Source organism: Dasypus novemcinctus, chromosome 18 (assembly GCF_030445035.2).
Source record: "Dasypus novemcinctus isolate mDasNov1 chromosome 18, mDasNov1.1.hap2, whole genome shotgun sequence".
Classification (NCBI taxonomy): Eukaryota; Metazoa; Chordata; class Mammalia; order Cingulata; family Dasypodidae; genus Dasypus; species Dasypus novemcinctus.
Genome location: NC_080690.1, coordinates 53,788,405 through 53,801,376, shown reverse-complemented (window position 1 = coordinate 53,801,376; position 12,972 = coordinate 53,788,405). Strand labels below are relative to the sequence as shown.

The following is a 12,972-nucleotide window of genomic DNA, read 5'->3' as shown; positions in this document are numbered from 1 at the left end:
CACAGTGCTGTCCTACCATCACCACATTCTCCACCATAACACCTTCATCATTCCAAAGAGGAACACTGCACATTTCAAATACACATTGGATTTTAAGTGATTAGGAGGTATAAAGGTATTGAATTTTCATCTATAAATCTTCTGTCCTCTCTCCCATGACTCCCAGATCAGGCCTCCTGAACAGAAGTCCATGCCAGCTTATCACAACTAGATAGTCCTTGAAGACACTCTGGCCTCAACTTCATGAATTTTTCAAGAAACTCAAGGCTTGGGTAAAGTTCTCACATCCAGTAAGTGTCAGAAAAGCCAGAGTACACACCTTTTGACCTCCAGCTCAGGCTCTCTGGTGGCTCCTACCTGCCTTGGTTTCATCACAATCTCTGTCCTTGACATGCTCTGTGGCCTCCCTGGAGCCAGTCTCCTGGGGTGTTCCCAGAGCCCAGACTTCTCTCCTACACACTGGCTGAACTTCTAGTTGATGGCTGACCTACTCCTGCCACTTGTTTACTTTGACAGCACCTAAACTGAATCTATTGGACCTTACAGAACCCTAAGTCTTCCTCCAAAGGGTTGCTCTGGAGCAGCCCCCTGTTCTCTCTGACCCCTCCTCAAGGACAGGTCATATGGAATCCAGGCTGAAGGAAGAGTAGGCCTTGTAGGAAGAGTAGGATTGAGACTCACCCAGCCCTCTTGCACACTTAAGCAGTTGGGGCAGACAGTCCTGGAAAAGTAGGTGCCCTCACACTGTGGAGGAGACCTGAAGCAGAACATGTAGGAGGTGGAGCCATGGCTGAGTTGCTACAGACACTGACCAGGAAAGTAAAATGCTATTTGCTTCTTCATGTGTCCTTTCTTCTCCTAATAACTCTGGGCTTGACATTCATTGGTTATCATTTTCTCAACCTGAAAAGCCAGAAGCTAGAAACCATGCTATCGTGGCCAAGCATGGTTGTTAGAGAACTAGACCACCAGAAAATTGTAAATTTAACAATGGTGAAATCTTCACAGCCAATTCTGGTACTGCCCTGTAGGGGAGATGTCCTTGTTCTGACCCCTTGGCTGGCTCCCATCATTTGGGAAGGGACCTTTGACATTGATATCTTGAATGAACACTTTCTGCTCCAGAATGTCACTATTGGATTAACTGTGTTTGTCATCAAAAAATACATGGGTTTCCTAATACTTTTCCTGGAGACAGCAGAGAAGTACTTCATGGTGGGACATAAGGTGAAGTACTATATCTTCACAGACCAGCCAGACTCCGTTCCACACCTCACCCTCCAAGGAGGCAGGCAGATCGTGGTCCTCCAGGTCCAGAATTACTCCCACTTGAATGACATCTCCATGCACCGCATGGAGATAATCAGCAATTTCTCTGAGCAGCGCTTCCTCCACGAGGTGGATTACCTTGTATGTGCAAATGTGGACATGAAGTTCAACGATCACGTGGGTGTGGAAATCCTCTCATCCTTATTTGGCACAATCCATCCTGGCTTCTTTGGGCTCAGTCGGAGTTTCTTCAGCTATGAACGCCGGCCACAGTCACAAGCCCACATTCCCAAGGATGAGGGGGACTTTTATTACATAGAGGATTTTTTTGGCGGGACAGTTCAGGAGGTTTACAGGCTCACCAAGACTTGTCACCAGGCTATGGTGGTTGACCAAGCCAATCACATCGAGGCCATTTTGCATGATGAGAGCCACTTTAACAAGTACCTCTTTTACCACAAACCCACTAAGGTCCTCTCTCCAGAGTACTTTTGGGATGAGCAGCTGCTGTATTTCACCAGCAACCAGGAGGGCCCACCCAATGTAGATATGTGGCTATGCCAAAGAATCACCAGGCAATCTAACTGAGACAACACTTCCATGATGTGGTGAGAAATGGTTGAAGGTCAGGTCATCTTAGTCTTCCTCCTGGCATGCTATCATAAATGAAAATTAATTTTGACCAAAAGGGTATAACTTCATTTTCTTTTCCTGTCTGGTTGAAAAAATTGCTGAGTCATAGTACTACCTCCCATCCCCCAGAATCTGCAGGCCTAGTATTCACCTCCTCACTCCCCAAATTAAAGCAGGCGTGGCATGTTCCTCTGCCCCTACATTAAGGAGGGCTGTTTTTTTGGTTCAGTAGCAGGTTCCTTCGGTTGTCACCTCCTTTCATTTCTTTGTGCTCCTAACACCCCACAAGAGGGATGAGGTAGGCATCTCAACCTGTCCTGACAAACAAGGGATCATTGATTAAATCTTTTCCAGGACACGGATGGAAGCTCCAGGACACACAGTCTCTTGTCTCCTGTGATAAACTTAGCTCTTAGGAAAGCACATGTTTGCAAATCATCAGCTTTAATCCAAATACTTCCTCTTTTCAGATTCCTTGTATAGGTTGATAGATCCCTTTAGTGTGCAGGCAGGAGAATAATCAGATGCCAATTCAGGATTAACTGTGTTTGTCATCCCTGGCAACTTCCCTGGCAACTGGTTTCTTGACCAACACAAAGCATTTCCAGCATCCCACTAAGAGTAGAGTTCCCTTCCCCACTATGGTCACTTCCAGCCCACTTTCAATTTATTTGTGACTCCCCAGTCCCTCTATTTATTTGTACATGAAAACAGGAAGTTCTTAATTGCTGTGAAAATCTTGTCTCTTTTACTTAACAATGATCAATGCCTTTCTAGCAAGACCCTCTTAAGGTGGCTTGATATCCTGCAATTTCTTTACCCTGCTTTCCCATCCCCATCTTCACTCCACCCCATATGCAAAAAAGAGAGGGAAGGGATAATTTAGCAACCTTTTTTTCCCTTCTGTAGTTGGTAAATTTTTATAATTGTAGGGAACTTTCCAGCTGCAAAAGATTCTTATTTTAAATTGTATATATTTTTTTCCTGTCAATACTGAGCAAACATTTTTATAGGAGAATAATTCAGGAAAAAATGTTTTCTCCTTAATTCAAAATGAAATTATCCTGATGGGACTCACAGAGGCCCAACCACCAGCTATGGCAGCACAACAGGCCCTGGAGTCCTGTCTTCCCCTCCCAGCCACACTCTACTCCATGGCCATTGCTTCAGGGTTAAGGGGTATCTATAACTTTTCAGTTCTTGCTAGAAGCCTCTACTCAAGTAACATGAGTGCTATCTCGTTTTTGGTTTTCCAAATTGGTTTATAAACATGACATTTCTGGGCTGGTATTTGGAGTGTGATACACTTAGCTTAGTCCAGATACATGTCCCATTGAGAGTGTGTATGAGCTGTTACGTGTTTAAACTTGCTGGCTCAGCCTAGAAGTGTGTTTCAGTATTCTTCTTCTTTTTATTTATTTATTTATTTATTTATTTATTTTTAAAAATTTATTTCTCTCCTCTTCCCTCCCCTTTTGTCTGCTCTCTGTGTCCATTTGCTGTGTGTTCTTCTGTGTCTGCTTGCACCCTCAGTGGCAACAGGAAACGCCATCTCTTTTTTTTCACATTATCTTGCTGCGTCAGCTCTTCATGTGTGGGATGCTCTCCTTTCAGGGTACACTTCTTACGCATGCGGCACCCCCACACGGGTGCACCCTGCGTAGCATAGCACTCCTTTCCTGTGGCAGCTCTGCACATGGGCCAGCTCGCCACGCAGGTCAGGAGGCCCTGAGTATCGAAACCTGGACCCTCCCATATGGTAGGCGGATGCTCTATCAGTTGAGCCATGCCCTTTCTTCTAATTGGGCAGTTTTCATTTTTGAAGAATGTTAGTCAAATATTCTGTTTACATTTAACATTGTTCTATGGTGACAAAGGCATGTTAAAATCTCAGGAACAGGGGATTAGGGAGATTTGATTTTTCTTCTGGGGAGATTTGGAAATCTTGCTATGGGCCCAAGACATGCCCATGAGGCACTTCCAGCTCCCATCACACTCACTTCTTTAAAGATTTATTTATTTATTTATTTTTCTCCCCTCCCTCCCCACCCCAGTTATCTGTTCTCTGTGTCTATTTGCTCTTGTTTCTTTGTCTGCTTCTGTTGTTGTCAGCGGCACGGGAATCTGTGTCTCTTTTCTTGTTGGGTCGTCTTATTGTTTCAGCTCTCCATATGGGTGGTGCCATTCTTAGGCAGGCTGCATTTTCTTTCGCGCTGGGCGACTCTCCTTACGGGGCGCACTCCTTGCACGTGGGGCTCCCCTACGTGGGAGACACCCATGCGTGGCACAGTACTCCTTGAGCGCATCAGCACTGCGCATGGGCCAGCTCCACACGAGTCAAGGAGGCCCGGGGTTTGAACCGTGGACCTCCCATGTGGTAGACGGATGCCCTAACCACTGGGCCAAGTCCACTGCCCACACCCGCTTCTAAGACACCATCTCCAACAGCAAGAAGTGCATCCTCTAAGCCAAGATCACGCTGAAGCTACATGTTAAGAAAGCCATTTAAAGCTAAACATCTGAGAAGAAGAAGCTTGCCACTCATGTCCTTTCTGCTTTCCTGAGGTTTATCTTTCTGCTCTGTTCCCCAGTCTGGAATGGAGACACCTGAACCCAAAGATTTAGTCTTTCTGAGGCTGATGCTAATAAAACAACTCTGACTCAGCTCTGTGTCCTTGGCTCTATGTGCTGTGCAGGGAGCACGTGAAGCCTGGCAGGAGCTCTGAAGAGATGGTGAGAAGGGGTATGTTGGTCACTGAGAGCACAGGGACTGGTGTCAGGCAAAACTGGAGGGAGCCAGCCCTGTGCAGGATTGTGGGTGAGCCAATTTACCTGTCTGAGGGTATTTGATCATGTGTGAAATGGGAGTTGTTTGAGGATTAAGTTATTAACATATATATAACCCCAGGCATCACCAGCCCAGCAGATTAAAAACGGTGCCAGTGGCCACAACAGCCTCTCTCTGGCTCTGGTCTTTGTGGTGGTCACAGGCCTTTAGCTCTGGAGGCCACTGCAGTGATTGATGGACAGCTCTGCAGGTGAGCTGGGTGAGCTCATCACAGGCCTTCACAGTCTCTCCCTGGTGATTGCCCCTTGTTGTCCTCTTCCCCAGGAGGCCCTGTCTACATGGATCTGAGGAGGCAGCTCAGGGTGTCCTCACTCTCTGTTCTAGAACCAGGATCCTGACTCAGTCTTGCTTTAGGATGAAGGGAGAAAGAGTGTGGATGGTAGATGCTCACCCTGAGGGAATGCTGGGGTCATCGTAAAGCTCAAGCCTGAAATCGTAAGGGCAGGATGTTTCCAACTGAGTCATGTGCCATGACCCCTCTGAGCCTATTTCCAAAAGAGCCATGGGGTCACTGTAGCTACCAGTAGGCTGGTTCTGAAGCTAACACTCAGGGAAAGGCTAGGTTTTACCTCTTCTCTCCTAGAGACAAGAGCAGTACAGGTCTCCAGTGAGAATGGCCCACCATTATGTGGGAAACCCAGGGAAACATCTACTTTTCTGGGTCATACTGGCATAAGAAGGCCTCAAACAGGAGAGCTGAATGTGGGACATGGATCTAAGAGTCCCGGCTCTCCTCTGACCTGCTGGGTAAACAGACAGTTTATGTTATTTGGTTGCTCTTTCTAAACCTTGACTTTATATATACCAAGTGCTGGGCATCTGCTGCTGTTACCCTTAAATGTGCAGGTTATATTGACATGTATAAAATTTCATTGTAAAGTACAAAATAAAATGTAAACAGGTGAAGCGCTAAACCATAATCTTGTATGTGTCAGCTGAAAAATGTAGGGATGTCAGCTATTCCCAGCTGAATGTATTATAAATTAATCTGCATTCCAGAGGTGATTAAAGTTCATCCAAAAGAATGAGATACTTGAAATCACCAAGAAACTTTAGCATTTGGAGTTGACATTGGGAAGAAATGAAAGGTTGTATGGTTGGGGAGAGGTAGTCAGAAATGTGAGAAAGGCAGAAGTGCACAATAAAAACATATTCAGCACCTAACAAGAACTGCAATAAATATTAAAGAAAAACATGACAGAATTTACATCTGTCAAATTTGAAAATCAAGAATAAAAAGTATATTTTGAATGCAGAATTTCACAAATAAGATTATAGACAGCCTGACACTCCTATACTTTAATGGGCAAGAAAATTGGGATAATTGCTCTGAAAGGTAATATATATATCCAAAGCTTTAAGAAATGTTTTACTTCATGCTATTCTTTCATAAATAGATAATTTCAAAATTTTTTCATAAATAATCCTATGAAAATAAACATATCAAAGAACTCACAAAATGAAACAATAGAATGGTAGAAAATATTTGTGATAATTGAAAATAATGTCTAAGAGCATAAAAAGGTGTTAAACATGCTTATGTAAAAAGAAGTATAGAATTAAAAAAGAGGATGTGAAACTTTTTCTATTATTGTAAATTTAAAATAATAGAAATACATATGTATTGAGAGGTAAAGAAAATATATGAAAAACTGTGAGGTTATCCCTGATAGTGAGATCATGGATAATTTTTCTTTCTTTTTTTACTTTTCTGTAATTTCTTAAATTTCTAAGTTAGTACAAGCTCCTTTTATATTATGGAAAAAAAGGCAGTAGGCAAGACAGTGGCAGAAAAAATTTAGTTATCTATTCTTATGGAGAAATTGGATATTTTCTATTTATGATTAATTACCAGATTAACTTACCTAGGAGAATCTTGTTAGAATCAAATGCTAATCTGTTTGAAAATTTTCTGGTAATATTTTCCTGATGAAATATCATAAATTATCAATATGTAGCAGTTATTAAACATAGAAAAAAGGAAATCATGTTTGGGAATACAAGTGCAAGGGACATTCAACAACTATAATTAGATTTATTATAAAATCAAATCACTTTAATAGACTTTTGAAGTTCCTCTAGTTTCATAAACTGGGACATAGGGTTCTAAAGAACACTACCTTCTGGTCTTATCCTAAACCTCATAAGTTCTGAACAATCAGGACTTTTGAAAAGACAGACAATGTGGCATGAGACTGGAGGGAGCATGGCTCTCTTTTCCATAAGGTCTACATAGGCTTGCCAGAATTTTTTTCATGCTTTCACCTCCCATTCTCTAGTTATTTTTTCATTCCAAATATTGCAGGATAGAATTCCTTTAAATTTCTGGAAAATTCTTTAACAGATCAGCAAGGTTTTCTTTGTGCTAGGTAGCACTTTGATCTTCAAGGTTCTCAAGGATTAAAAAGTCTATGGGAACTGGTTAGCCACATTTCAAAATATTTTGACAGTTCCTAAAATGTTAAAAATAAAATTTGCATACATCTGGAAAATATCATGTACTGGCAAGCATGTTCAGAAATAATTGTTAGCCAAAGGGGTGCTGTATTAGTCAGGGTTCTCTAGGGAAACAGAATCAACAAGGGATATCTGTGATAGTAAGAGATTTATCAGAGTCTCTCATACAGCCATGGGGATGCACAAACCCGGTTCTGTAGGCAGGCTGCAACCAGGAACTCCAATGAAAGTCCAATGGAGATTCTTGATGAGTTCTGGGAGACGTTGGCTGTCCAAAGATGAGCTGGGAAATTCTCTCTCAATGCTGGCATCACTTCCCCTTTTAAGGGATTCAACTGATTGGGTTAAGTGTCACTCATTGCTGATGGCCATCTCCCTGACTGATGTAATTATAACCAGCTATCTGTGATTTACCACTACAGTGAAGTCAATGGTGACTAAAGTTCATAAATGCCCTTGCATTACATTTAGCCCAGTGCTTGCTTGACCAAACAACTAGGCACAATTACCTGGCCGAGTTAACCTAATAGCCTAACCATCACAGGTGCTGATACAAAGTACCAGAAATTTGTTGGTTTTTATTAAGGGTATTTATTTGGGGTAAAAGCTTATAGTTAACAAGACCTGAAGAATCCAACTGAAGGTTGCTTCCCCAAAGCCATTTGCCATGTATTGAAGCAAGAGGGCAGGAGATCTCTGCCTGGTCTCTCAGGGCTTCCTGTATCAGTCTCTGGCATGAAGTTCATTTCTTACAGGCCTTCCTAGCTGCTGAGCTGCTCTGTTCTCTTAACTTGCACAGTGTCAGGCGAATGGCTCCTGACTCCATGGGCCCCAAGATTAAACATGACAGAATACACACACACACACAGAAAGCATATGGGTCAAAACAAAAACATGGAAATTATTGATTTTTCACCTTTAACACCAAGAAAATGGCCTCAGATATTACAGATTTAACAATTAATGCTTTTTAAAATGTATTTACCTGAATATACATGTGATTGTGTGTGTGTATTTCAACTTACTGTAGCACTGTAGCTTCTTTTTAAATTCAAAACCTTCCTCCCCGTTAAAACAATGTTATTGTTACATTTTCACAGAGCTTAAAACACTCATCACATCTCTACTGCATCTTACTGTTAAAAATATTTTTATTGTTAAATATAGCTATATACAAAAGAGAGATAATGAAGCATGTATACTAAGGTTCAAGAATTACAGAGAAATAGACACCCACGAATCCCTCACATCTCTAAAGGTAGAATGCCCCTTGACCCTCCTCATTTACATTCTCTTTTAGTCCACCTTCATGTCACTAGCCTACATTTCTTATTAATCTCTCTTGCTTTTGAAAATAGTTTTACCGTGATTATATGCATCCCCACATAAATTTTGTTTTATCTGCTTTTCACCATTATATATACAAACTCATACTGTTACATTCACATGGAAACTTTTCCTTTGTTCTATATTCCACTTTTCTGATGCAACCATATCATTTCGTAAACTTGTAGTTTATTCATCATAACTTACATGCTGTATTTTTCCTATTAGCTATTTATTTATTGTACTATTTCAAAGTTTTTGATATTATGAACAGACCTGTGTCCTGGGCACACTCAATTTATCTAGGGTATAGATTTATAGGAGTTAAATTGTTCAGTTACCATAAGTGAATTTTCAATTAGGTAATGCTACATGGTTTTAACTTTAATATTTGCCAATTTCTGGTGGATATTGGCTAATAAATCATTATGATTTCAATACGCATACCTGGGATTCATAATGAGGTTATACCTTTTTTTATGTTTACTGGCTTTATTTGAGTTTTCCCCTCTGTGATACACACTATATCAAATATCACACAGTATATTTTACCCTTCTTTCTATTAGAATGTTCATCCTTTTTCTTATTGATTCACTAGTGTTGTTTCCAGTAATCTTTTTCAATTATATGTGATTCAAATATCTTCTTCCAGTTGGGACATATCTTTCCACTCTCTTTTTGATGTCTTTGAGCAATTGCATATAATTTATTTGTATTTTCCATGATGCTTTGTGCTCCATGTACTTTATTTAGGAAATCTTTCCTTATGTTGGGGCCATAAATTTTTTCTCTATTCTCTTCTAGAGTTTCAAAGTTCTAAATTTCATAGTTAAGTGTTTGACCCATCTTTAATTGAATTTTGCATATTATCTGAAATAGGAAATCTCTTTCATTTTTCCAAATATGATGACTATTCAATTATTCAGCACACTTTACTGATAGTCCACCTTTTCTTAACTGATTTGCATTGCTCCTGATCATATCTCAGATTTTCATAAATCATATATTATCAGTCCCTCTGCTCTCAGTTAGTTCCTCTTGAACTTTGATAGGCTAATGTTGGATTTTTTCAGTCTATCATCCATGTCTCTTAATTCATTCTCTTAATTACAAAACTCTAATTATAGTAAAATAATTTATTTTGTATTATACCCAAGAATTCATGTATCTTCCATGTTAGCTGGTTATATTGAAAATGTGTTTTCTGCTGTATCTCAGTCATCAGTTTATTTCCTCAGGTGTTTAATGATTTTGTTTTTCATTATGAAATCATGATCCTTGAAACTTTGTGGGAATAACATTAGGTTTGATCTTAAAGTGAATTCTTCAGAAAAGGCCACAGTAGTTACTGAGGGCAGGGAGAGGGAAGAAGAGATGTGACATAGGGGCATATTTGGGACTTGGAGTTGTCCTAAATGATATTGCAGGGACAGATGCTGGACATTATATGTCCTGCCATAACCCACTGAATGGGGGAGAGTGTAACTACAATGTAAACTATAATCCTTGCAGTGCAGCAGTGCTCCAAATGTATTCACCAAATGCAATGAATGTGCCACAATGATGAAAGAGGTTGTTGATGTAGGAGGAGGGGGGGGGGGTATGTGGAAACCTTTTATATTTTTTAATGTAACTTTTTAGTGGTCTATGCATCTTCCAAAAAATACAATAAAAAATGCTCAAACAAATAATTGGTATTGCCCGTTCTTAACTACTTGCTTGACTACATCTGTTCTTAACATTTATAATGACCAAGACAAGAGTGAAAATTGATGGACACATACCATGTATTTAAAATTTTAAACTAATAAATTAAGCTAAAATACTGTTAAATGCAATGTTCTGTCCTCCTACCTTGATAAATATACCACTGCAATGATAAAATCAGAAAATATTTTAACTTATGTGTTTTTTTTTTAAAGATTTATTTATTTATTTAATGTCCCCCCCTCCCCTGGTTGTCTGTTCTTGGTGTCTATTTGCTGCGTCTTATTTCTTTGTCAGTCAGCGGCATGGGAAGTGTGGGCGGCGCCATTCCTGGGCAGGCTGCACTTTCTTTTCACGCTGGGCAGCTTTCCTCACGGGTGCACTCCTTGCGCATGGGGCTCCCCCATGCGGGGGACACCCTTGCGTGGCACGGCACTCCTTGCGCACACCAGCACTGCGCATGGGCCAGCTCCACACGGGTCAAGGAGGCCCGGGGCTTGAACCGCGGACCTCCCATATGGTAGACGGACGCCCTAACCACTGGGCCAAAGTCCGTTTCCCTTAACTTATGATTTTACAGAACTAGATGTCATCACAATATCAAGAATGAGTTAATTTCATTATTATTGTGCATATCAAGGTGTACTCTTGATGGGTATTGAAGTTTGAATTACTTATAAAACACTCGTTTTCTTATATTTACTCTATAATATTTATTTTTCATCTCCATTTAAACAAATACACAGTTAGATCAGCATTTTGCATGTACTTTTTTTCTATTAACAGTAACAATATAAAATATTAAAATAAAATGCAAATATATTAAGAATGTAAGTGTTATATATGTATCCATCAAAACTCTAAATTAAATGTAAAATTGAAAATTACAATGACTTAGAATACGTTTATAAAAGGTTATTTTTCTGTTTATGTTCCCCAATGTCCTTTTTTTTCCACTTTATTTCTGAGATCTTACAGAGATGCAAAAAAAATTATTTTATTTTAGTTTTGTTTTTTCTATTTAATATTTTATTTTATCATTGTTATTTTTTGAGGGGGAAGAGGGAGGTTTTGGATTGCAGAGAGGTTGCAGCTGTGGTAAGGGAGAGTCACTGGCCTGGGGTGTTGATGTGATGGCGATGTGTGTGGGTGCACCTGGTGCGTGCCTCTATGCAGTGTGAGTGTGTTCATGTGGTCGTGGGGTATTGTCTTGGTGGGTGGAGAGCCACAGAACAGTCTATGGAATATTGAGTTCCTATACGGGCAAGTCCTGTTTCATTCTCTCTAAGTGTGGTGAGAGTCTCTGGAGTCCATGGACAGTGCCTAGTATAGGAGGGTAGACTAATATGCCAGGGCCTTGATCTTTTCTTTTTTTTTTTAATTTCTCTCCCCTTCCCTGTCCCCCCTCAGTTATCTGCTCTCTGTGTCCATTCGCTGTGTGTTCTTCTGTGTCTGCTTGTATTCTTGTGATGGCACCAGGAATCTGTGTCTCATTTTTTGTTGTGTCATCTTGCTGCGTCAGCTCTCCGTGTGTGCGGTGCCATTCCTGGGCAGGCTGCACTTTTTTCACACTGGGCGGCTCTTCTAACAGGGCACACTCCTTGCATGTAGGGCTCCCCTATGCAGGGGACACCCCTGTGTGGCAAGGCACTCCTTGAGCACATCAGCACTGCACATGGGCCAGCTCATTACACGGGTCAGGAAGCCCTGGGTTTGAACCTTAGACCTCCCATGTAGTAGGCGGACACCCTATCTGTTGGGCCAAATCTGCTTCCCTAGGCCCTTGATCTTGATGCTTGTACTTATGAACTTTGTCCTTACGAAATTGAAACTTAGCCTGGTAATACATATCGCCTAACAACTGCCTCCTTCTTGTTCAAATGTGGCCTCTCACTAAGTCAAACTCAGCATATAAATTAATCGCTTTCCCCCCCAACATGGGACATTATTCTCAGGGATGAGCCTCCCCCACACCAAGGGATTAATACCAAGCACCAACTACCAATGCATTTGGAGAAAGACCTAGATGAAAAGGGGAAATTATTAAATGCGAATGAGATTTTATAGATCTCAAAGGGAGTTGAGAAGTCCTTTCAGAGGTGACGCTTAGGCACGTCTCAGAAGAATCTCACGTGCTACCACAGTAACCTGTACCTCAAATAGGGGTACTCTTGGGTGTTCTAGAGACACCTAGACAATACAGGCAGGGCAAACAACCCCAGGAAATCAGGACCCCCATCATGGGCCTTACCTTGGAATACATGATACTCCATCTCCCCTAATGTATCAGAATTAGACTAATTTATAATTTTCCTACACATACATAGTTCTTCTATCCCAATTATTAGAATCTATAATTAGCACTATACCCATTAATTATATGTCCCAAAGACTTAAATATTCTGGCTGTTAATATGCTGGGTGAGTCTTGAATCTCAACAGAGTTGCAGTCAATAACTACTCTCCAGTTCATCAGACTCACCCAGGACAACTAAGAAAATGATGATGATGGACAATGCCCAACCCAAGAAGCAGAGGGGATCTGCAACTGCAAGCAAGACAGTTCCATTCATCTGCCCTGTGGGATCTAAGTTCCCCCTCAATTGGAAGCAGAAGTGGGCATCACCATCCCTGAATCCTCAAGATAGAGAAACAAACAAACATAAGGGGAGAATGCAACTATGTACTAAAGTAGACTTATTATTATTCTAGTAATGGAAGATCTTATAAT

General features: G+C 40.8%; 1 protein-coding gene across 1 annotated transcript; it reads left to right on the top strand.

Annotated features, from left to right (window-relative positions):
• Positions 1-436: 436 nt before the first annotated feature.
• LOC101413351 (histo-blood group ABO system transferase 1-like) lies at positions 437-1,946 on the top strand. Its single transcript, XM_012526671.4, is given in 2 exon segments — positions 437-1,791; positions 1,794-1,946. Coding segments are annotated over 2 exon segments (1,065 nt in total). The 5' UTR covers positions 437-786; the 3' UTR covers positions 1,854-1,946.
• The last annotated feature ends 11,026 nt before the right edge of the window (positions 1,947-12,972 follow it).